The following is a 25312-nucleotide window of genomic DNA, read 5'->3' as shown; positions in this document are numbered from 1 at the left end:
TTTGATATGTATGAAAGAAGTGTGCCTACAGTAAACAGAAATATATATACAGTATAAATGACAAATTTATCTTCCACTGTTAAGGCACAGAGAAAGGAGCCACAAAATTAAAATTCATCACCACTTAAAACATTTTCAGATCTTTTCTTACATTTTTTTTATGTTTTAATTTTATTATACTATACTAACTTCCTAAAAATTGAATCGAACATGAAACCTAAAAATTGAACCCATATCCTATGACAGATTTTTTTATGAAATAAAAAAAATTAAATCCAGATCCTATATACACTTTTTTTGATTATTTTTTTCTTTGAAGGCCAATATATTATGCTGTAAAGTAAATTTAATAAGTATATCCAGTAAGCAACAATTATTTCAACATATGAAACATTATATAGCCCATTACATTAATTTTATACAAATATACATATATATACATAAAAAATTTACAGAGAATCTATATTTTATTACTGCTGGGTTAGCACAGCATTTTTGATTATATCGTACAACAATATAAGCTTTGACATGTTGTTCAAATTTGTTTATTTACAATCATAATTGAATCTCATAAATATTAAAAACATTAAAATAATGACGAACTAAAGCACTAAACTGAAGGTTCCTTTCATTATCACCACATATAAAAGTTTTTTAGAATATGAAAAGCAGAAATAACATAAAAACACTCAACTATCTTCGGAAATTGAAACCACTTGTTCCATCTGGACCTTTGGGAAGCCTTATAATACCAGCACAGTTCTCAAGAGGTCGTAGAATCTCTGTTTTACTTTGAATTTTCTGTATTCTAAATATATCAAACAGAAATAAAAACAAAACAATATCAGAATAAATATTTATTGCCTTGGATTTCAAAATTAGTAAAACAGGGATCATATTTACATGGAAAGAATAATAAAAGAAACATTTATAAACATGCCAGATTATTCAAAACTAGACGTTTTTGGCCAGGTTTCACCTTGAAAAGAAAAAACAAAATAACATATAGGTATACGTATGAAAACAAATGACACTAAAATTAAAAGGAAAAATAAAATCAATGACATCTAATTAATATTTCTGGTTTAAAAACTGATTATATGTATTATAAGGCATGTTTCTTTTTGTGGATAATTCAGTTAGAATAAAATTGGCTTGGACTATGAGCATTAAAATAAATCCTTCAGGATCAAAAGAGGAGATTATTGCTCATTTATACCGTGGTTAATTTACCATACTTACCTATTCTGAAATGCAAGCTAGTTTTTGAACATTTCATCATATTTAATTTTTTAACCATGCCTTTTTTGTCCTATATCTAATCTGGTCAAGGATAATGTTTCGAATGATGGCGTAGCTGATGAAGGCTGAGGCTAGACAATGGCTAGGATGAAGGAGGAGGCTAGATATAGAAAAGCCTGAAGCTTCCAATACGTAGTTACAACACATAAAATAGTTAAGCTCATTATTCATCAAGCAATCCAGTGATCCCAAGAGACAAGCAGCTACGAGCTGAGAGCCCAGCTGTGGCTGGGTGAGCGCCACAACACAATGTGAAGACCGATTTGCACTTGAGATTCAGGATACTCGAAATACCCATCCTAGTTTGGACAACTCACAGTGGAGTCAGACAGAGCCTGGAGCAAAGTACCTGGTAATGGAGCCTCAATTCTTGGAAGTCATCAAAGAGATTGACAATTATTTGCCAACCAGCAATACATAATGGTTTTTTCACAGGTGTGTCATCTCTCTGTAGTGTATACTACTCATCTGACCAAAACAAAGTATGGGGATAACCATGAGAGCTTAATATACTGTTCATGAGTCACAGCCTTTCCAAGCATGGTTAGGGAAGAACTAAATTTCCATGTTCGTACAAAACTGATTGTCATTGATATCGGGGTTCTAATTACTGAGAGGTACAGTGAAAAAGTGATCCAAGAGGCAGGTATCCCATGCGCTCCATTTATTAGTAAACTATTCATTTTGATAAAGGGTAATGCATGTCTGCATACAAAAAGAGTTATCAGTGAATATTGCAAATATAAGATGATTATAGATTTGGATGCTCAAACAACCTCCCAAAATGAATCAAAGAGAGATACGCAGGATACTTAAGTATTGGGCATCATTACACTCCTTCTAATGAATCAAATCAGTTTTTTAGTGTAATTTCATTGTAACTTTTATTAATTTGAATTTCTTCTAAATTTGAATGGGTTAGGATACTTCACTATGCATGAGTGGAGAATAGCCATTATTAGAAGGCCATCCTCTGCCAGTAAATCTAACATAAATTACGAATTATAAGTTCTTTAAAAATGTCAATTTCTATTATTATCTATTATAATTTATTTATAGTTTATTATTAATATAAATGATTTGTTTATGGTACCTATTGTTTATATAACCTGTAAAGAAAATAATTCTTGCATAATTAAAAAAATGTTTAGTTAATAGAATTATGGGGAAAAATCAGAGTTGATGGTTTTTAAGCAGCTGAGTGTAGTAAGCTTTTATACAAAGTTAGTCTGTTCACTCAAATAATTACAATTTCTTATAAAATATGTCATGACTCTTTTTAATAAATTACTTTAATGACAAATGCCTAATTTTATCTGATAATAATGGACATCATATTTCTTATGCATTATATATAGCTTCTTTTTTTTTTAAAAATATACAATGATCATTACAACCCACTTATGTGATAGATTGTACCATAAAATATCACGTAAACCTCCAGCAATGAATGAAGAGAAAACAATGGTTATCCAAAGCAATCGAAACCTTTTTTTTTTATTCCACCCCTCACTTTCTTTTGCAGTAATGCCAATTTTAGTAACCTGCTTACCAACCTATACAATCCCAGAAAATTTCATCGAAATTGGATTAATGGTTTGGTCACTATGCTTAAACTCAAAATTGATAAGACAGACATGGAACAAAATTTGTTTCTTGATGTCTAAAACGTTGATATTGACGACATGCACTTTTTTAATTTGCTGCAATAATACAAATCTTCCCTACCTTTGGTCATGATTAAAAAAATATATGGTCTAATGTACACTGTTGTCCCAGTTAAAAAAAAAAATAATAATAACCGTATAAATATAACCATATCGACTACATTGGAAACAACTAAAGCAAGTAATAACAAGAATGTTTTTGTAATACAAAATATGTAAAACTTTTATTAATTAATATTGTTATTACATAAAAACTGACAGAAATATTACAAATAATTATTGGTCTAGAAGACATTAATAAAAACATCATCTAGAATTATATGATATTATCTAAGCCAACAGTAAGTAGGTGCAAGAAAAATATTGTAGCAACTATTAATGTCTACATAACCCCATAATACCAGTAGTGTTTATCCATAATGGCACTTTTCAAAAGCCTGATTTTTTTAATAATACCCTTTCAGTTTGTAAGAGCCTAGAATGTTGTCAATAGTCTAAGATATATACTTATACTAGTAAGTAAAGTTCCTTATATTTGGTTTTTCTTGTTTTTTTTTCATTTTATACTTAGTATTCTTCAAGCATAGTAATGTAACCAATCAACAAGAGACAGTGTATTTACTGAAACTTTTTTTTATAAAATTCTTTGACTTGACTTAATCCACGTTTTCTAGATCACTTATGGAAAAACTTCAAGACATCAAAAAGGTGTAATAAGATACATTAAATTAATCTTCTGACTTATAAAATATTATGAGGCAATCATCGACAAAGAAAATTACTTAATATGATAGTTTTCAATAGAGAATCGAATTTCTGAATTGTTATAACATCAATCATTAAGAAGGATATGGCCTGTGTAGGAATTAGAAAAAAATAACAATAAGTAAATAGGGTAAACTATTTATCGACTACCTATGTTTCAATTATTAGTTATTATGTACTACAAAAAATCGCTCAACACACATTAATATGTCATATGTTTACTTGTGTATAGTATCACTATTATACCAACTTAGTGACACAAATAATAATTCAGACTCAAGGAATTCAGGATAGTATTCTCTAGATCACCAAATTCCCAGACTTTTTAAGCTTTTCATAAAATTTAGTTCTTTTCCAGTTTTTTAATTGAAACAAACTTAATAGAAATAAAAAGAAAGATAAGCCTCAAGTTGTGTTCAATACACAGAATAATATAACATCAAAGCAAACAAACACAATAAGATTCTAATAAGTAATTTAATAAAACTTAGCAACTACAACAAATAAGAAGAAAATAATTTTTATAAGATAATTACTGAGAGGGCATTCTCAACTATGCTAAACTATATTTCAACAACTACCATTATGAATAATAATGAGGTAGTAAGAGTGAATTAATTTGTACGCAGATGATGGGGAACAATATTTTCTAGTAGACAGAGCACCAACAATCTACTATAGACAAACTAGAATTGAGCCTGAGACACTTATGGTTCCACTAAACTGTAAAATGAAAGTAAATAACATCCCTTACCAGATAAATGGACAGTGAAAACAAGCTGAAGAAAAGTTCTTCCAAGAATACTACAAGGAGAAAGTTTAAGTACCTGCTCGCTAGGCTCTTTAGCTAATTTATTATGTGCCCTTACTAATATGCAACATTCTGTACCTAGTTATGGGTTATAACCTAAAGAATTAATACTGCTCTAATTGTATCGCAACCATAGACAGAACACTCAACAGATAAGAAAAGCCACCAACAGATCTTTTTCAGTTGAGACTAGGGCCTAAATTTGTATAAAAAGTGGAGTGAGACAATAATTATAACAATGGCCCATTGTTTCCTCAGTGAGTACACCCACACACTGTGTCGGAGTAACACATGTGAACTAATACCAAAACGTTATTTTAACTAGCTGAATAAGAGCTATACTATTGACAAACAAAAGTTTGAATTCATCCAATTATTTTATATATTTTACACAATTCAAGAAATGATGAAACTTATCTAACTATAAAACCCCTATAAACTCAAATTCAAAACACAATTATATTTTTAAAAATAAAAGGTGCAAAACTAAATTTAATTAGATACTAACCGTTCATCAATTTGGGATGAAAATCGTTCTTCTTCAGGACTTCGGGCTTCGCCTAGTATTCTTAATCTAGCCTCAGCATACTCCTGTTCTCTCTAATTATCAAATCAATTAAACATGATTGATTAATATACTAACCTCCTGAAGATAATAATACATAAATATGTAGCATGCAATACTAACCTGTTGCAGAGTTTTAACAGGCTGCTTAGGTTTTGTTTCACCATTAATTAAACCATTCCTTAAACCATTATGATTAGGTCTCTGTAATATTTTTACAGATGGCTCAGGAGGCATACATTTGAGCCTAATATCTTCTGGAGATAATATCAAAGGTCCAGGTTTTAAACTAACATTGAAAAATAATTTTAATAGCCTCAGATCACCAAATTTAAAGAGTTCAATATGGGAATTAATATAAAAACGTAAATTCAAATACATATCAAAGATTACTAAACAATTAAACATACATACTTTGACATGCCGTTCTGAATAGACATTTGATTAAGTTGAATTTTTTCAATCTGTTTGTCCAGTTCCTGAAAAACAAGTCGTTCTTATAAATGCTATACTGCTAGAGTAGATCCATCTAGAAGAAAATAAGAAAATAAATGTGATCTATAAGTGTCTTAAGAAATATTATCGTAATATCTAAACTTAATTCTATGTGGTAAAATTATAACCTATTTAGGAAACCTACCCCAGTGATTTGTATAAACGTTTATTAAAGTTTTTAAATTCATTTAGATTTTACAAAACTTTAATCATATTGTTGGAAACTAACAATTTCCTAAAAAATATTTCCATGAAAATAGAAAAAGATCATAAATATGGCTTAAAGTAGGTCGATAGTAAAGATAATAAACTAATTACAGTAGTTTAAATTACTAAATACCTACTCCAGAGTCTTCTAGTTCTTCCCAACTGTCAAAAGTATCAATTTCTTCTTTTTCAGCCATATCGTAGCTAAAATTAACAAATCTTAATAACAAGTTACAAGTCTAAGGACGACCAATGATCGATTACTCAGAAGTAGAAAATTGTAGTTTTATTTTTTCGATATAAATCGTATTCTGGTGCTTCATATTCTCTGAAGAAGTAAATGGCCATCTTAAAATGTTATATATCTGAAAGACTATAAGCAATTGTTGTTTTATAAGACAAATTATTAGCTTTCAAGGCTCCCCAAAAAACAATGTAATTCCGAAAAGAATAAAAAAATTCATTAATTACAGATTGATATCCTAAAAAAAAAATATATAAGGAAATAAATTAAAACAAACTTCCTACAAGATTTGAGTAAAAAATAAAGTTATTTTGTCATTTTAATTACTTAATACAGTTTACCCCCCACTCGAAAATTTCTGTTTCCATGGCCAAGGCTCTAAGTGACCAGTTGATAGAAGTTGGCATATTGTGTTGACAACATGGCTGACAAGAAAAAGAGTAAGAAAAAGAGCGAGGTAAGTTGTAATTTATGCAAAATTGTTACATTCTAGATTTAGGTGTTATCGTGAATAGCTTGTCATTTAGTAAACTTTTAGTTACAGCTGTTGTCGAAGATTAAATATCTGATTCGGTTTTTAGGAAGTAGTTCATCTAACGGTGACGTTTAAAAACATATTTTAATTTTTTGGCTGTGACCCTTTTAGTATATTATTATCATTTTGATTCCACAAGAAAGTAGCAATGAAATGAATCTTATGTTTATTGCCATTAGTTAGTATATTAAAAGATTTCAATGTTATTTCTCTTGCTATTTGTATTGCTACTTTACTTGTTTATATAGTTTGTTTTGTTATGACCCTGATGTGTTTATGACTTAGGAAACAGAAATAGTTGAAGAGATTAAACCATCGAAAGAGGAATACGAAGTTGCCAAGTGGTTGAGGAATAATGTGCCCACAAAGAAAACAAAATTTCTTAATCACAATGTCCAGTATTTTACAGGTATTACTCAGCATTGCATGGCTTCATTTCATGGTTCTGTAAAATACCCTTTCTTTCATTTTTATTTTATGTGTCTTTAAGGAAAAAAGGCTGTTGATGCACTTATGGCTTCTACTTGGGGTACATCTATTAAAGAAGGGGATGAACCCTTCTTTACTTCTCGTGCTCACTGTATTGATTTCTTAGATGTGTAAGTTATATTTATTATATTTTTCTTTAAGTTTAATATCCTTTTTTTATTCTTGATTTTATGCAATTATGGTTAATCATGTTGTTATTAGGATGCTTCATAACAAATTCTTCCACCGAGCCAAAAAAGTCCCAATTAATGAGGAATTATTAAAGGGTAAAAAGAAGGTTGCCAAAGATGAAAAAGATAAAAAGCTGATGAAGGAGGATAAAGATAAAAAAGATAGCTCAAAAGAAAAGAAAAAAAAAGATGATGGTGAAAGCAGTCATGCTGAAGGAAAAGGTCAAGAGGTAACCATATTCTCACCTCTTCGTTATCTTGGTTTCCCTTGTGTACCAAATTTTTTATAGAAAGTAAATAAGATTTAGAAAAACATTGTTTTGCCTTTTAAGTAGTCGATAACCCCTTTAGAAGAAATATGGGATATTACTTTTTATGATTGCAGTTAAATATGTTTGTGCAGCCACTTCTGCTGTAATATGTTACCCATATTTCTTTCTTTTTTTTTCTAAAAAAGTGTGGAGTAAATAAACATGTTTAATACTTTTTGCACTGTTAGCCTACATTTCAACTGATTATTTGCTATTTTCTACTCTATTTTCATTGCTTATCCTATCTCATAATATATTCATTGTATATTATTTACTTCATTATTTAATATCCAACATTTGAGAAATTAATTAGTATTCTATTTCAGTTATCGGAGAATGAAGAAGAAAGACAAAAAAAAAAGAAGAAGAAGGTCAGACTGGAAATGCATTTTGATCAGTTTTTCGCAGACAATCTTGATGCTTACGTTTGGATTTATGAGCCAATTCCTCCTCATTACTGGCTTTTTGGTGCTCTAGTTGTTATGGCGGGGATAGGTGTTTGTCTTTTTCCATTATGGCCCCCATCTGTTAGGTAATTAATGATGAATATTATTCCACCATAAGGTTTCATTATTTTGTTTATATTTGCCTATGTAAAATATTATTTACTTGCTTCAAAATTGATAGTGCTGTGGTAGATATATTATTTATTTATAATCTTGTTTTAAAGGTAAATTATTACACTTAAGCTTTGAAGTTCTACATAATATTTGGCAGAGGAGGTTTTTTAATAATTTTAGGATAAGTTAGTAATTGTATAAAATATAATTATATTTAGTTTTTATATTTTTTCATTAAAATTTTATAATTTTTTTTTACAACTTTATTATGGTATTTACTTTTTTTAAGCTTCCATGCAAATTTAGTTTTTATTTATTTTAGTTTAAGTAACATTGAAGCTAGTATGTTTTTGACAATAGTCTAACCAGTCACTAAATTCTAGTATTTAAAACTTCTTTTACACTAGGTTATGTAATACATTTTAAGGCATCCCTCTTATAATAAAAATAAAATGTCATTAGCTATTTAATCCTTTTCAGCTTTTGTTTAAATTTCTTTTTTCTTTCTTCATATTTTAAATATACATTTGAAATATTTATTAACTACCCTGCTTATTTTTATTTTCAGATTAATTGTTTATTATCTGAGCATAGCAGCAGCAGGCTTCCTTGTGTTTGTCGTTTTCTTGACAGTTGTCCGAACAATAGTATTTTGCTTTCTATGGATTGTTACTCTAGGTAGACATCATCTTTGGCTTTTCCCTAATTTGACTGAAGATGTAGGTTTTCTTGCTTCTTTCTGGCCTCTTTATAAGGTAAGATACATTTTTAAAATTAATATCAATTATAGCTTATGCCTGAATAAATGAAACAGTGATTTAAGAAATCCACGAATGAAAGAAACAAAATTTTTGGAAGAAGAAAAAAAATGCAGTCCAAGCCTAATTGTAATGTTTTAAGGCAAACCCAAATGATTAATAATTTAAATGTAACTAATTCTGAACCAATTCAGGTAATATGAGTCATTGTGGGATTTAAATTTGCTTGGTGGGATTTTTCAAATCAAAGTCATTGTTGTATTTAAATGTATGTGGTGGGATTTCAGTCTAATTTATAAAAATAAGAAAGGTAATAATTACCAATAAATATGTGAACAACTGATTGTCTAAATGTACCTAGCTATCCTTCAAAAATATTCTGATTGTTTAATTTGTAGATATATACCTGAAAAATGTTGAGAACCCTTAAAGGCACTTTTCTTACAACAACTCAATCTAGATAACAAAAGTTTACCTGATCTCCTTATTCCAGACCGGGCCACAGTGTCCCAGTGAGAAAAGAAAGTGCTGGAGTCACTGACTTATGGACTTTCTCAGAGTAATGATAAGTTGTAGCTATTATAATGCTGTGAAAATGCATTTGGGTTTTTGTCCCCTAAATAATGCTCTTAACAGGCTGAAAACCGACTAAACTTTGATTATCTCCAAGAAATGACTTATTAGATTTCTCAAGTGATCCATTCAAATATACCAATCCCCTAAAACATCTTTTTTTTCTAGTAAGAAATTATATATTTTTTTATAGTAATCTTCACTCATTATCTATTGGTTTACTTGCAATGATTTAAAGTAATTTTGATTAACATGCAGAATGCATCAACTTTGCTATATAACTTATTTTTTATTTCAAGGATTAAAATTAGTGAATTACTGTCTTCTACACAATTATTTAGTTTTTACAGGGTAAAGGGCTTATATCTTCCATTTAACTAAAGTTCTCTAACATATGGAAGAAAGGAAGTTGTACTGACTAGGCTGAGAATAGTTCACACGAGGCTCACCCACTCCTATCTTATTTCAAAAGAAACGCCTCCTAACTGCCTGTATTGCAACTTAACAATAAGCCATGTTTTCCGATGCTCATATTTTACACCACACCTCAATAGCTTAGGACTAAACCAAGATATCTCAAAAACCCTTGGAGACGATGATAAGGCAATAGAATTGGTGTTTCAGTTTTTGAAATCACAAAATTTACTGACAAAAATATAACTTGATCGGAAGGAAAAAAAATAAAAATAAATAAATAATCAAATTTAAAAATAAATAAAATTTAACGAATAATAGCAAAATTAAATAAAATATAAATGAAGTATGGCAAGAAATATAGATGACCAATGAAGTTTGGCGCCACTGAACAAACAAACAAACTAAAGCTCTCTTCCTCCTGAACAGAATTATTCTAAGATTTAAAATTCTGTGCACCATACCTGAGAAATGTATTGTTCTATAAATACTAACACCAAAACAGCTCAAATGATTTTAATGAAACTTTCCTAAAGTCTCCTCCTTATATCCCTTTAACTTTTTCCTGTGTTAAATCCATACCAACAGTAAAGAAGCTGATAAGTATAGTGAACTAGGTAATGAGTTATCAACTTTTCCACGGTTGGAACAGAAATAAATTATTAAGGAAGAGCAAGAAAAAGTTGGTAAAGAAAAACAAAAATTTCTCATAACTTATAAATATGCTAATGAGAAACTACTTAAGAAATTGAGAGTGAATATTAGGAAATCCTTGAATATAGGAAGAGTTAGCTTGATACAAGTAAATTTTTTTCAAATACCGCTATTCTTGTTATAAGTAAATATTTTCAAATTCAGGTAAGACAGACCACCTAGTGATAAATTGGAGACTAATTTGGGTTATAATTATTTTTGGTGTTATTATCTCGTAAAGATTGTAACATACATCAATCGATTGACTACCGATGTACTAGTTATAACTAAATGTTATCAAATCAAAGTAAGATAAGAAAGGAGAAAGGAAGAGTCAATTAGTTGATGCACCAAATGTTAAATTAGACATATTGATTAATAAATTATATATATGAATGTGTTTATTTTTGCAATGTTTCCAATGATTTTCTTATGTTTAGTTTATTTAATAATATTGACATAATAACTGCATCTGACTACTAGTTATTATTATTTCATAAATAATACATGTAATTACAAAATAAAATTGCAAATTTATATTTTAGCTTTATTAAAAATTAATTCCAAAAACATTTGAATTTAAGAGAATACATTATTTATTTATATAAGAATTGTAATTTATTATTTAAACAAAAACATGTTTTAAAATAAATTATAAAATTTTCATAAATGTCATAAAATATTTAGTTGTTGGTATTTACAATTACTATACACCGCGTGTTGAGATGACTTCTTCGTGATGATTCTTCATAAACAGTTACAACTTTACTTGAATTACCTTTGAATATTTTTGTTTGAACGTTATTGCTTTTATTTGATCCTGATTACTAATTAAGCAGTTCACTGTTTATTTCTATTGTCTAAATTATTAAATTTGATATTAAGTGATTTTCGTAATTAATAAAAAAACATTTGCACTAATATTTAAATTATATTAATTTTCTCCGGTATGATTGATACAGGTTTTGTCCGTGTGAAGTCTCAGAAACAACTGACTAGATCCACTGAAAGTAGTTTTTCTTTTTAATTCTCATTAATTTTCATTGCTGTCTCTTTATGCTTAAAAATAATTGTTAATTAGTGTATATGTCTTTAAAATCTTAATCCACTTTATGTAAGTACAAAAACACGTTTTACAAGTTTCTTATTTCTGGTATATATCATTAATAACAATTGCTTGGCTATTGGCGTTTATTTTATCTAGACTGCATTGTTCCAGTCTCATAAAGAAAATTATCAATTTTAAATTGTTATCCTTAGGCCCTTTCAGATTACATTAATTAGCTGGTGTAAGTATTTTCAAAAAATAATCTGTCATCAGAAATATTGTTTTTAAAATCATGAATTTTTTACTCTAAAATGGTCATACATTCATTAAATTTGTTCTGGCCTTTCAGCCTCTGTTTTAGGCCTTAATTGGATTGAATTTAGAACAAGATTGTCAAATCATCTCATATTTATGATGACATCCTTATTTTCTGTTCCATTGAGATTGGTTTCATTGAACTAACATCTTAATGTGTATTTTTATTTGTTACTTTTATTTCATAAAAAAAAAAAAAAAGGTTATATTAAGCAATAAATTACTTTTCAGTATGAATATAAACCTCCTGTAGAAACTGGTAAAAAAAAGAAAAAGAAGAAAGAAAAGTTGTCTGATAATGAAGATGAACCAGAGCCTGACCAAAAAGAACCTGATGTTGAAGTAATAGAGGAAGTCGAAGGCACAAGGTAAATTTAGTAATAGCCATGAAGGTTAAGAAGTCACGATGTAAGTGATACGCATTGAATGAATTACTGGTGTACAATTTTTTATGCTTATTAATAATGCATGTTTATATTTTTAGTAAAATTATTATTGAAATATTTAATTTATTTTTCACAGCTTCAATGGTAAATCTGTTAGTAACCTCTGGTTTTTTAAATTTTGATTTGCCTTGCTATGGCTGTTACTTGCATTCTAAGTTGTTTGCTTTGTTATTATAATTTGCTATTTTGGCCTTGACTTATTTTGTATTCTTATTATCAATTTTCTATTGTTAAGTGTGTTAACAATAAAACATGCTAAATATGTTGTTGCTTGCTGTGTTGAATCCCAATTAATTTTTCCAACTATAGTAGGAAGATTGGGTTTATTACAAGATAACAACTGATTCAGTTAAAATAAGAGAGTGGAGGTTAATTATATGGAAGTCACATAAAATAAATGTTAAACATAGCAGATTGCAACCCACCTCCACTTATGTAAGTCAAATTTATAACATGGTACCTCCTAGGGATGAACAAAAAAGCTCTTTTTCTGAGATCAGATCAGAACTGTTCATTGTTTATCGGGAAAAAAACTCTAAAATATGTTGTGTGTATATATATATATATATATATTTTGGGAGGAGGGTCTTGAGGATCAGCCAATAATACAATTTTGTAATAATGAATCTTTTGGTAACATTTCACAACTTTATTGTGTGCATAGTCATGCCCTGCAATGAGAAAAACAGTTTTATAGAAAATGCATTCTCTTCAAATAATTGCCACAAAGCTACAAGTACGTAGTGCAATTCCTGACTAATAATATTACAATCAAAATATAGTTTAATACAAACATAACTTACAATTCTCAACTGAATAGTAATTCAATAAAGTTGCGAAACATCGCCAAAAGATGTATTATTACAAAGTTGAATTATTGACTGATCGTCAAGACCCACCAAAAAAGAAATATATTCCTACAATAGTCAAGAAAAAAGTTATCAATATATATATATATATATTTAATTGTAGAAAGATTGTCATGGTGGCTTTCTTGACTGCCCCCCACCCTGATCTTCTTCCTTCAATCACCGCATACCGTCGACTTATAATCTTCCTATATATACAGTTAAGAGTTAATATTTATTTTTCATTTGGAGCCTCATATCTTTAAGACTCTAAAAAACTAATAGAACATAATTTAAAGCAGAGTAAATGAGTTCAAATAAAGCTGTTAATGTTAAATAGTTCTCCTGAGATACTTTTTTTCCTAATAATAAAAAAATCAATATTTTATGGATTTATTTTGGCAAATATCATAGAAACTACTACTCCATTTGAATGGTGTACATATGTCAGTTAGCTCTCAATCAAGGATTAGGAGCAGTTTCTATGATATTCGCTAAGATAAATTTGTATTGAAAAAATGTATCTCGAACTATGACCATAAAGAGCGATATAAGAGCTCATATTTAGAAAATCCACTCTACTTTAATTAATGTGTTATAAGGTTTTTAAGAGTTGTAGATAGTTTTAAGGATGTGGAGCACCAAATACAAAATATGCAAAAAAATTAAGTGTTTCTCGATTAAAATAAACTTCAGGGCACGTACACCATTAGTACTTTTATATTTACTTTTTAATGACATTCACTGTTAGCCTTGTATAGTTAAGATTTAATTTTCTAGTTTAAAATTTTTAGAACAGAAAATAATGCAAAAATTTTTCTTTACCTGAAACTGAAAAATGATTTTTTGTTACTTCTGGAATAGCCACCATTTTCTATTCTTCCTTTCCATAGTTCCCAGTCATCAATTTTGACTCATAACTTCTTTTTTTCTCCTCTTGGGCTCTTGGACTATAAGCAAGCAGTAACCAGATTTGAAAACTCTAATTATCTTGAAATTAAGCTGTAATCTTGTTTAATGTTTCCCCAAAACTAATTTTGCTTGTAAAATACTCATTATTCATATATACAACAATAAGTAAAAAAAAAAAAAAGTCGCATCTTTCAATTTGATCTGATTACCAATCATCTAATAATTAATATCTGCAATAAATAACAGGTCATAAGAAACAAATAAAAACTGTAAATACATATTTTAGTTCTGTCTTTCTTTATCCGAATACTTTAATTAGAAGGTATTTCCTCCTGTTTTCTTTAATATGGCTTTTAAACCTAAAATAGTTTTGAGGTGTAGATAGTTGACTGTAGATTAATGATTGGCGAAGTTTGTCGGGGGGTGCGGTCAGCAAAGAACAACATAAATAAACAAAACCATATTTATTTATTTTATGCCGACGTTTTCTATAGCCCTGATGAAGACCTGAAATTCAGGTCGAAACGTTGGCATAAAATTAATAAATATGGTTTTGTTTATTTATGTTGTTCTTTGCTGACCGCACCCCCCGACAAACTTCTCCAATCATTAAAATAGTTTTGAATTAATGCTTAAGGGATATTTTCTGGTAATGAAAATATATCAATATATTTGGTGCATTGGTAACTGTAATATTAACCGTATGTTACAGTGTTCAGTTAAACAAAATAATAATATGATCTCATATTTTGTTCTAGGTTCAAAACAGATCGAGAAATCCTCGCCAGCAACAATATATCAAAGTATAGAAGATATTTTTTTATTCTTCTTGAATATTTATTTGAAAATACAAATAGACATATTTTAAAGGAGCAAAAAATGTTTCTTTGATTATATTGCTGTCACTTTCTTACTAATAAAAAAATAAAATAAAGATTTTGTTAGATTTTCTATTGCTGGTACCATTCTAGCATAATATGGGCTTTCATACTACTTATGTGGTCAAATGACATGGTCGATTTTTTTTACATATATATTATATATATTTATATTTATCTTATCCTTTGGTGCATAGTTGTTTTAACTGATTCTATCTAGCAAAAAAAAAATACCATGTTTTATTGCTGATATTTATTAATTCACTTAATTTAGCCCAAAAGTTTTTGAAGGTTTTATTTGCTTTATACTTCCTAAGTATATATATTTTGTTCCTTAATTTCACATTAATTTAAATGTGATTTCGATACTAAAACTACTTATCAGAAGATAATGTGTATAGGAGTAATTTGTTTACACAATAATTATTAATTAGTTGTGTTTTTGTTGTAAATATTTGTATATTACTTTCATTTTTTGATTATTTTTGACAGATATTATGGCTTAGTGTTATTTTAATCTTTTTAAGATAAAATAAAATATATAAATGGTGATTTAAAAAATAAAGTAATCTGACATTTATTTAATTCACTGTTTGAATAGGACTGTATTTGAAGATAAAAGTTAGTTTGACCTAATATTTTAGGTTTTATTTTGAAAATTATCGAGTGTATATGTTGTTCTACTTATTTTTTTAAAATGATTAATTCTCATTTAGTAGATAATTTATTATTGAAAGATTGTCTTTCATACTAGGAATGAAACAGCATAATTTGTAATTAAAGCACAAATGAATGCTTTAAAAGGGAGCAATATTAATTATTGCTGGAAAAACTTATCATTCCACATTTTAGTCATATGTACTTTTCTATTGTGTTAATTTGAACTTTTAATACTTCTTGTAGTACTGCTATTCATTATCTACAAATATATAACTACTATTCAAATACCTTTATATTTATTTTTTCCTATTCTAATAACATACAAAATCTGTTCTTTCTTTTTTTTATTTCTATGGATTATTCTCAATGTTGTTTAACTTTGACATCATGTGATTTAGCATCTGGTTGCACATTGCTGCATAAGGATTCATTTCAACTAGCTGGAAAATAATGGAAGAATATTAGTACTATAAACAATAATAAATTAATTTAATTATTAAAAAACTACTTTGTCACTAAGACCAGACTGACCCACCTTAATTACTTATTTAAAAAATATCTTTCTATTTCATAGTTAATTTAGCTATTCTCATGTTACACATCCCTATTATCTTTCTACTATTTTTTATTTGTTTTAGTGAGGCACTAGAAAGCTTTTTAATAAAACATTCTTAACTTGCATTAAATACTGATTTCTTATCTGTTTGAAACATTAGGTAATACTTGGTGGGTGGCCCATTGCTTGAAAAATTTATACATATTTAAGTGAGATTTGTGATTATTTTTATTTAAATCTTAATGAATTTCCTTTTTTTTTTTTAAATGTATTATTATTTCTTGTAAACCTTGTCAGAAATGGTTCTTTTTGTTTTATTTTTTTGATATTCATCTATTGTTAATTGCCAACAAGGTAAATTCAAAAATCTCTGTTTTTGCTATAAAAGTTTTTTTGTTTTAATTGAGAGGTTTTATCAAATAAAATTGTATAAATATCTTGTACCTGCTTCTTTGCAAATTGGCTTCCAAGCTCTGCCGCTAATTTGAAGTCTTCTTTAGCTTTCTCATCATCTCCTGATTTTCGGTAAAGTAATGCTCTTTGGCAAAGTGCTTGACATAAAACTTTACTCTTTCTCTTGCACAATTTAATTGAATTATCTAAATCTTCTAAAGCTCCTGGTAACATTTAAAAATAAATTAAAATTCAGGTATCTTTCATTCAATTTATTTCAGTAATCATTCATAAATAGATACAATATTTAGCTAGGTTTTCTAATCAAAATACTAGTGCTTAGCTTACTATTGGTTTTAAAGGTAGATTAATAATTTTAAAACTTGATTTGATCCTTTTGTTTAGGATTTATTTTTTATGTTGTAATGAGATGCAAATGTTGGATTTAGACCTGTGCTATGGAGTATAATATTTTCATTCGGTAATTTAGCATTTAACGTGACATATGGCCCCATGCCTACCTTCTGTCAAAAATAAGTCCTAATAAGTTACATTATTTGTTTGTGGTATAGGGCGTTTGCCTATGTAAATTGAAGGGAAAGTTTCATGTTATAGAGTAAATGTAATTTGTTGTTAATCTTTATTTTCCATTGTATACACCCGGTCTATATGTTGTAATGCTAGTGTCTCTACACTGACTGTTTTTTGATAAGAGCAGTCGTCGGCATAGGTCACAGTTAGTATGTTGTTGACTATTGAAAAAAAAAAAAACTAAAAATATGTTGAGGGGAAAAACCCTGAAACCATCATCTTATGTCAATGGGACTGATACTTCTTAGTGTTGTAAGAGTTACTTAGAGTGCCTCCACAAATTGTTAAGTTTTACAAATATCTCTCAAAGTTAGGTTGTTTGAATTTTCATATTTCTCTTTTGAGGCCATTGTTTAATTTGTTAAAAGATAGCCGGTGAGTTTGTCATTCTTTTCATCATCTTTTCTTGGCTCTGATTAGATCCTATATATATTAAGAGTATGAGGTGAACTTATTCCTTGCCTACCTTTTGACTCTTGTGAGCACCAGGCAGCTTTCTGAACAGTTATGGTGAAGAATTCAATGGCTTCTTCTAAGTCATGTTCAGATTTTAGTGCTGTCAGTACAGTCAACTGGGCATTTAGAAATCCACTAAATAGGTCCCAATTCATGATACCATGGGTCAGCAACGTTTTTTTTTTTTTTTCGGTAAGGAATTTCTTAGCACCCAACATTAAGTTCACTGGAAATAATCTGGACCAAGATCTGTTCTACTGTAACAATGGTCCCCAGTGACTTAAAATCTTTTGCTGTAAAGATGTGTTGTGCTTCAGATATTTTAAGTCAGTTATCGGAAGCAAAGACGTCCAAGGATGACTAACAGTATGCTTAAGCTTCTTGCCCTTTGGTGTAAGTAAGCATGAATCCCATTTAGTGTGTTTTGCTTTATAGTCACATCCTGCTAGAAATGTTCTACCAAGTAGTTCAAACGAATCAATGAACATTTGTTCGGTTATATTATATTTAGGTTGACATGGAAGTTAATGTTAGGTTCTTGTATTTTGTCTTTTAGTGTATGCCTGTAATTTAAACTAAGTCGTTGAGTCTATGAGTTTGTTGCGTGTGAGAGGTGTTTCCGTCAGTACCATAATATAGTTTTATAAAGATAAATTTCTAGTTCCATTTTATGTTGTATAAGTCCGTTAGTATTCCAAGGCGATTTGACAGAGAACTAGTGTCCAAAAGCAGCGGCTAATGCATATGTTATTTGCAACAATTGATTAAGTAGGCTGAAAAGTGGCTGGATGAGTGTATTCGAATTATGTAATAAATTTAGATGTTGAAACGGTTCAGAGCTAGCAAATGGTATCGGCTGACTCTCACACCTGGCCTTAAATGTGGCTGAGAGTGAGCTTCTATGTTAGGCCTGGGACGTTCTTGGTGCTGGACCAGTCAGTACTGCGGTTTGTTGCTGATGAGGGCGAGTTGGCTGCGCTGAGCCCGCAAATTTTTGAGGGTTACTCATCCTCTGTACTAGGCTATGTGGGCCTCCTCACTGTTGGCGCATTTGACAGGAATGACTCTTGATTCTGCACACAGAGGATTCAGGGCCACACTGCAACATGGATGGTGATTGCAGAAGGGTTAGGTATACGAATAGCATAGACATCAGTGGCATTTCCTTTTTTTTTTTCTTTCTTTTTCCCTAAGCTCTTTTATCTTTATTCTGGTGTAATAAATGTAATTTATTTCATTAAATGTGTGTTTAGTGATGTCAACTAACGACATTTGCATAGGCAGTAAATTTCTGGCTTAAATTGCATTGCATTGCTAAAAACTTCAGCATATTGAATATTGTTTAAAAATATAGGAGGTGGCTAATGCAAATGGATGCATTTTATATGTAAATAGCTTGTATCAATCCATTTAAACGTATAGAAAGTATTTTGTTTTTACTTATAAATGTCAAAATAATTTTTGTAAATTAAATATTGAATTTAGTCAAGGTCACAGTTTGAGGGTGTAGCGATGCTATCTATCAAGGACCAAAAAAAACAACATTGATCAGCCCCCCCCCCCATCCTCCCTTCCTGGCAAGGCAGGAAATGTTCCAAAAACCCAATAAACATTACCTTTCAACTCCTTTCTTTTCTTGCACCCTCCCTTACTATTTTTCGACTTCTGACTGTTTTTTTTTATTATTTACTATTATCTTTCGTCTATAACTACTAATTGTTTTATTTTCTATTCTCTGTTTAATAATCATATTAAGGTCCCTCACCTCTAAATGTTTTCTAGTCGCTTCCACATGGAACAGACACATCAAAACACCAGATTAGTATTTCACCTATACCTTCAAGTACCAATGATAGAAAAAGGTCTATTCTGCCTATATCAATCTGAATTATGTAACCATATATAATGCAACCTATTAATTTAATGTTTTTATGTTTTAGAGGGATCGAAAAAAAAAAAAAAAAGCATAACAAAAACGAACCATAATTTACTTACCGAGACAAAACAACTCAAACATAAATCACGACAAGAGTTTTCCAATATAAACAACTTCAAAGGTGAACAATGACACACCCACAGACATAAATACAGAAACAAATACCAATACGAACAAACTAACACTAAAACCACCTCCACTACTGATGCAATCGGTTGAGTCTCTAGACAGAGCAATATCAAAAACTTCAAAGTTCGTTCCAATAAAGACGAAAATAAAATTTACTTCAATAACATGGACGACTACGAAGCGACCCTAAATATATCTAACCACAGCCCGGGAGTGTACACCCACCGAAGAACTAAGCCTGTCAAAAAATACGTCATGAGGGGGTTTGATTTAGATCACCCAATTGACTCCATCGAGGAAGCCCTCCAGGCCCAATTACCTGAGTTTAAAAGCGAACATGGCCAGAAACGTGACCTCCCCCACTTAATCGTAACGACAAAACTCACCACTACCCATGGCCAGTTTAAAAAAGTCGGTCCAATCTATCACACGCTCTACACTGTAGAGAAACTCAGAGATATTGGTGGACCTAATCAGTGTCATAACTGCCAGGATTTTGGCCACACCAAAAATTTCTGTGAACACAAGGTTACCTGTGTGCGGCATCCATTTAATTAAGGAATACCTCAAACATCCCCCCCCCCTAAATACGTGCACTGCAACGAGAAACACGTAGTGTACTATACCCTAGTGTATCCTATATCCTATACCCAGTGTACGAAGCATAAGGAATTTATTGATAACCTACGCAAACGGCGGTTACAATCATGACCCATAACCAACACTCCTCAAGAGACAAGGTCCCATTAGCCCACTCCAAAATCTGACGAAAAGGCTTTTCCGCTTATGATGAGGGGTCTCTCATGGTCCGTCTTCACCCACACTATCACCACGCTCTTCGGAACCGGGCATGGGTTTCCAATAACCATATTCCAGGACATGAAAACTATGTTTACTACTCTCATGAGCGCACTCATCCTTGTGCTTCAGAACATCCTTCCCAGACTCCGTGGATAGACAAACTATCCTCAATTATAAAATAACAGAGCTTATGGAACGCAAACTTGAGCTAGAAACCCTCCTGGCCTCTCACAGACCCTCTGTCGTCGCACTGACGGACAGAAGACTTAGTTAATACACACAGACGCACTTCCGTTGTTATATTACCTACAGACTGGACTCTCCCATCCATGGTAGCGTCGCACTACTGGTGCGTCATGACGTCCCTTCCAGACTCATTATTGGTGTTACACTCCACGACAACAAACACAGCCATAACAATTCAAGTTAGACTCGAACACTCAAATAAAATCACATGTGTATACCGAAGCCCGAGCGCAGAACTGGACACACTCAAGACGTTCTTGCAGGACACTGAGACAGACAGACAACATATCATAGCAGGTGACCTGAACACCAAACACCGCACATGAAATTGTGCTAAAGGTAATGCATTAGGAAACCACCGGACCTAAACAAAATACACAATTGTACATTCTAATGCACACACCTATAATTTATTATTATTTCTGTTATATATTTAAAAAATAATTTTTTTTAATATATTTTATTATTTTCTCTGCATGTTTATTTTAATGTTTTGTCAATTCTTACAATATGTGTATCTTGTTTTCATTTAGCCCTGACGAACCCCCGCAAAGTAGGGCGAAACGTTGGTTAACAATAAATAGTGCTTTCTACTATTTTGACACCTTTATTGACCGCCACAATAGTACGTCTTCCTACAATCTACTTTATATGGTCAACGATCTTCTTCCAAAACATCATTCGCGCATAGCTCAAAAATTTCACATTTCTTTCTATACCTGTGACAAAATGATTGGTAAATAAATTATCCAAAGCGCATAAAATATTCATCTTAGTCGGGCTAGTATAAAGACAACAATGAAGAAAAATATACATTATTTGCGCCAAGCTCAGAAAGTGTAGGATTTTTTTGCTAAAAATATATGTGACAATGCATAAGGCAATTTAATTATATTTTTAAAAAAGTTTGTTATAGACTACTACTGTTATTTTACTGGCGATTAATTCCATATAAACTGAAAAAAAAAATAATTGAAAATTTTGAAACGAAACGTAAACGATTACCTGACTTTTTTTTTGCCGATTCTAAAAAAAAAATTTTTTTAAATATATGGTACTCTTAGTTACACAGAAACGCTAGGGACGGAAAGACGAATTTGCAATTACAATTCATCATTGTCGAAAATAATAAATCAAAATTTAATTTATACTCCTTTAAGAAAAAATAAAATCAGCCTGGTACTATATTTAATGAGTCTAGACTCTAAATTTCGAGTTACAGAAGCAATATTTTAAAACAAAATCAGATGAGTTGAGAGATTTTTTTCGGAAACAATGTACCAGTGATCACATTTAATGATTTTATCAATCTAGGTGTTATCTAAGGGAATCAGTAAAAATATTATATTATCCAGAGTTGACTGTACATCGTTTTCATGCGAAATAGAGGAATGTTTTTTTTTCAAATATACAACAATTTTTTTTTTATGAATCGATGAATACAAAAGCTATCCATCCCGATAGTAATTAAGAAAAATAAAGTTACATAAGTCAATGGGGGTAAGTAGTTTTATTACTTTTACTTTTATATTTTCATGATTTTAATTACATCTTGTATATCGTTTGCTTTTTTTCAGTTCACATTATGTTAATTTTAATTTTTTATTATATATCTATTGACACTAGATCGATTTTTCACATACATGTATATGTATTTTCTTCCTTATTTTTTTCATTTTGTTTGTTATCGCATAAATATATATTCATTTTCTAATTCTGTTTGTTATCGTGTTATATTATTATTTATTATTCCTATATTTCACTATAATACTACTATTTGTTATTTTCTTATCATACTATTTTTCATAGTTTTGTTTTTTATTCTGTCAGAGTTGTTATGTTCATTTGTCCTTCTTCCTGATGAAGACCTGAAATTTAGGCCGAAAAGTCGGAACTCAATAAAAATAAGTTTTGCTTATTTTCGTTCTTCATTTAATTGACCGCACTCCCAAGCATCACGTTATATAAAACAAAAAATATACCTATCTTCACAATTATGCATACTAATTATTTATAATTAATCTTCAAATTCGCTGATCTTTAAAGATAAAAATTCTGTTTTATATATTTCAAAAATCATATTTACCGGAATCATCCCCAAGAAGACGGTATGCCTGTGCTCTATTATTATAACCTGATGCATTCTCGTGAGTCGCAATAGACGTGGTGAAAATTTGTATTGCTTCTTCATATCGTTCTTCTTCGGCAGCTTTGATTCCTTCCAGTTCTATTTCTCGTGCTTTAAGCATTTCGGGAGTAACATCTTCATCTATAAGTTGTTTATGAACAATATATATTTTTTTTTAGTGGAATCTTAATTTATTTTTAAGAATTATCTAAAAATATTACCTTCAGTGTTCAATGTTTCATCTTCATTTATATCTACGTCAAATACTATGTTCGGATTGAATATATAATCTAATACTGTAATATCATTTTCCTTTAACACTGACATCTCGAACGGTACTGAATACATTTTTGTTTTTTCTGGAGGCTACCAGGACAAGTTCTTGTTTTGATTATATAAGAACGTGTCAGTATGTGACCTTCAATAGGAACACACGTATATTTCCTTGTCATTTTATTTTTAGTAGATTGGAAAAATTATATAGATTAAGTAATTATTGTTTCTTGAAAAATATAAAATAACTTTAGCCGCATGGTAGCCGATGTAAATTTAGTATTTTACCATTTTCAGCATGAATTGATGAAACTACTAAAGTCTAATTCTAATCTGGACACTATTGAAAACCTTAATAAGTAATAATACTGAGGTAGAATAATTATTTATCTATCCTAGAGACCAGATGATGTAAAGTATCTTCAAAGGATTTGCCCGCTTGGTAAGCAAATTGTGCACTATTTAACGACCTCTCTACTAACGTAGTGTCCCTAATATGTCTGTTAATAACTTTACCCAGAACTTTCATAAAAAAAAGTCAGACATATAGGCCAATAAGCCTTGGGGTTATCATAAGATACCTTCCCCGGTTTAGGTATATGGCACACTTTCCAACTATTTGGTACTAAGAGGCAGGATCCTTAGTAAAACTAAAATATATGGTTAAGCTACGGTAGACCTTTCTGTAATAGGACCAGGAAAATCAACAGATCTTGTAACATTGACGAATAATTTTAGAATTGTACATTCCTGCTTTCTTAATTAGCTTGGAGGAAGAAGTACAATGGAGAGAGTAACCTGCCAGGACAAGTGAAGCGGAAAAGGTGGGCCCTATGATAAGGAAACGTTAACATTTATCATTCCGTAATTTTGCATCACGCTCATTCAGTACGAAACAATGAAAGAATAAAAAACTTTTAGGTAATTTAATCTTCTTTAATTTAGTACAAAATGAATATTAGAATTTATTTGAATAAGACATGTTTTTCAAATTATGAGAAAAAAAGGAGAATAGCAAAATCAACAATTTAAACTAATTCAAATATAATAATTAAAATCTATAAAAATATATCAATATTAAAATGATGTCCATATGTAAAGAGATAGCTATCCAAAATATATTTTACATCAAAAGCTGTTCACGGGGATTATAATCATTAAAAAAAAAAAGAAGTATTTTTTATAACAGTTCCAAAGAAATATCTGTTACAATACTCCCAACATTGAATGAGAAAAAATAAATAAATAAAACAGGTCAAACAAATCAATAAATGGAATTTGGTCCGGGTGCGGTCAAATTAAACTCAAATAGTAATATTAATTTATTTGTACATTAAATTAATAATAATATTAATCAATTTGACCTCACCCGGACCAAATTCCATTTATTGATACACAGGGTCAATTATCAATCTTCCAGTAGGTCAAACAAATTATTAGGGTACAGGAAGTATCGAAACGGTTTCTACTTGGTATTAATGGCTACATGGAAATACAAGAGCCCAAGAGGAGAAAAAATACGTAATTATATAATAAAAAATGGCGGCTTTTTAAAAATGTTAATTTTTCATTAGGAGATCTATACATTTAAAACTGCCCAGAACAATAGAAAATCTAAGAGAACATCATTTAAAGTATAGTAAATTAGCTAAACCGTAAGCTCTAGTAGAGCTATTTGCGTTCAATAGTTCTCGAGATATAGCTTTTTAAAAAGCAATATTGTATAAAAATGTTGTACAAAACGTACTGAAAGATCAGTAGTTGGTGAATTTATTTTGAAAAATCTATACCTCAAAAACCATTTGACGTACAGGTGTCTGTTAGCATTCAAATTAAAGCTAGTTTAATGGGCTATGAAGTAGTTAAATACGTTCATCGTCGTAGGAGTAGTAGTTTTCATAATATTTGCTAAGATAAGGTTAAGACGAAGGTAAATGTCATAAACTACTTTATAGTACGTTAAACTAGCTTTAATTTGAGTGCTAATAGGGATCAATACGTCACATAGTTCCTGGGTTATAGATTTCTCAAAATAAATTATTATTAATTCGGCTCCACAACTCGATGCTGAGACCTGGTCTCCACCAATCATTACGATCTTGTGCGGCCGCCATCTAGTTCCCTCACACCCATCATG

General features: G+C 30.1%; 3 protein-coding genes across 8 annotated transcripts; 1 reads left to right on the top strand and 2 right to left on the bottom strand.

The window, feature by feature from the left end:
* Window positions 1-517: 517 nt before the first annotated feature.
* LOC106688137 (SUZ RNA-binding domain-containing) lies at window positions 518-6477 on the bottom strand. Of its 4 annotated transcripts, XM_014432461.3 has the most exons (6): window positions 6384-6477; window positions 5950-6294; window positions 5525-5589; window positions 5234-5399; window positions 5054-5145; window positions 518-808 (listed from the first exon to the last, which is right to left on the bottom strand). In XM_014432461.3, exons 2-6 carry the CDS (start codon window positions 6007-6009, stop codon window positions 694-696), a joined length of 498 nt encoding a protein of 165 aa, XP_014287947.1. In that variant the 5' UTR covers window positions 6010-6294; window positions 6384-6477; the 3' UTR covers window positions 518-693. The 4 variants fall into 4 exon arrangements, with proteins under 4 accessions (XP_014287947.1, XP_014287955.1, XP_024216455.1 ...); XM_014432469.3 differs by lacking the exon at window positions 6384-6477 and having other exon boundaries at window positions 5525-5639; window positions 5950-6249; XM_024360687.2 differs by lacking the exon at window positions 6384-6477 and having other exon boundaries at window positions 5525-5639; window positions 5946-6241.
* Window positions 6382-15953, top strand: Trp1 (translocation protein 1). Of its 2 annotated transcripts, none has more exons than XM_067052387.1 (7): window positions 6382-6513; window positions 6877-7000; window positions 7082-7190; window positions 7282-7480; window positions 7888-8093; window positions 8690-8876; window positions 12154-15953. In XM_067052387.1, exons 1-7 carry the CDS (start codon window positions 6478-6480, stop codon window positions 12292-12294), a joined length of 1002 nt encoding a protein of 333 aa, XP_066908488.1. In that variant the 5' UTR covers window positions 6382-6477; the 3' UTR covers window positions 12295-15953. The 2 variants fall into 2 exon arrangements, with proteins under 2 accessions (XP_066908488.1, XP_066908489.1); XM_067052388.1 differs by lacking the exon at window positions 6382-6513 and adding an exon at window positions 6645-6769.
* On the bottom strand, window positions 14041-23282 carry LOC106688120 (tetratricopeptide repeat protein 36). Of its 2 annotated transcripts, XR_010844807.1 has the most exons (5): window positions 23124-23282; window positions 22861-23043; window positions 16667-16839; window positions 15955-16106; window positions 14041-14166 (listed from the first exon to the last, which is right to left on the bottom strand). XR_010844807.1 is itself a non-coding variant. In XM_014432437.3 (4 exons), the coding sequence occupies exons 1-4, from the start codon at window positions 23248-23250 to the stop codon at window positions 16017-16019; spliced, it is 573 nt and encodes a 190-aa protein (XP_014287923.1). In that variant the 5' UTR covers window positions 23251-23282; the 3' UTR covers window positions 15946-16016. The 2 variants fall into 2 exon arrangements, 1 of the variants encoding a protein (XP_014287923.1); XM_014432437.3 differs by lacking the exon at window positions 14041-14166 and having other exon boundaries at window positions 15946-16106.
* Between the last annotated feature and the right edge of the window lie 2030 nt (window positions 23283-25312).

The sequence above is a fragment of the Halyomorpha halys genome, unplaced genomic scaffold (genome assembly GCF_000696795.3).
Source record: "Halyomorpha halys isolate HHAL.00 unplaced genomic scaffold, Hhal_1.1 Scaffold41.1, whole genome shotgun sequence".
Taxonomy (NCBI): Eukaryota; Metazoa; Arthropoda; class Insecta; order Hemiptera; family Pentatomidae; genus Halyomorpha; species Halyomorpha halys.
Note: the sequence above shows the minus strand (reverse complement) of the source record. Positions and strands in the feature narration are given on the sequence as shown.

Excerpts from the sequence above, each read along its gene's own strand:
- LOC106688120 (XM_014432437.3), bottom strand. The coding sequence starts at position 23,250 with ATGTATTCAGTACCGTTCGAGATGTCAGTGTTAAAGGAAAATGATATT. Across the intron at positions 16,840-22,860 it reads TCTTCTTGGGGATGATTCCG|GAGCTTTAGAAGATTTAGAT; the intron begins GTAAATATGATT and ends AAATGTTACCAG. Across the intron at positions 16,107-16,666 it reads GCCAATTTGCAAAGAAGCAG|CTAGTTGAAATGAATCCTTA; the intron begins GTACAAGATATT and ends ATTATTTTCCAG.
- Trp1 (XM_067052387.1), top strand. The coding sequence starts at position 6,478 with ATGGCTGACAAGAAAAAGAGTAAGAAAAAGAGCGAG. Across the intron at positions 6,514-6,876 it reads AGAGTAAGAAAAAGAGCGAG|GAAACAGAAATAGTTGAAGA; the intron begins GTAAGTTGTAAT and ends TTTATGACTTAG. Across the intron at positions 8,877-12,153 it reads CTTTCTGGCCTCTTTATAAG|TATGAATATAAACCTCCTGT; the intron begins GTAAGATACATT and ends ATTACTTTTCAG.
- LOC106688137 (XM_014432461.3), bottom strand. The coding sequence starts at position 6,009 with ATGGCTGAAAAAGAAGAAATTGATACTTTTGACAGTTGGGAAGAACTA. Across the intron at positions 5,400-5,524 it reads ATTCAGAACGGCATGTCAAA|TTTAAAACCTGGACCTTTGA; the intron begins GTATGTATGTTT and ends TTTCAATGTTAG. Across the intron at positions 5,146-5,233 it reads CTGTTAAAACTCTGCAACAG|AGAGAACAGGAGTATGCTGA; the intron begins GTTAGTATTGCA and ends TTTGATAATTAG.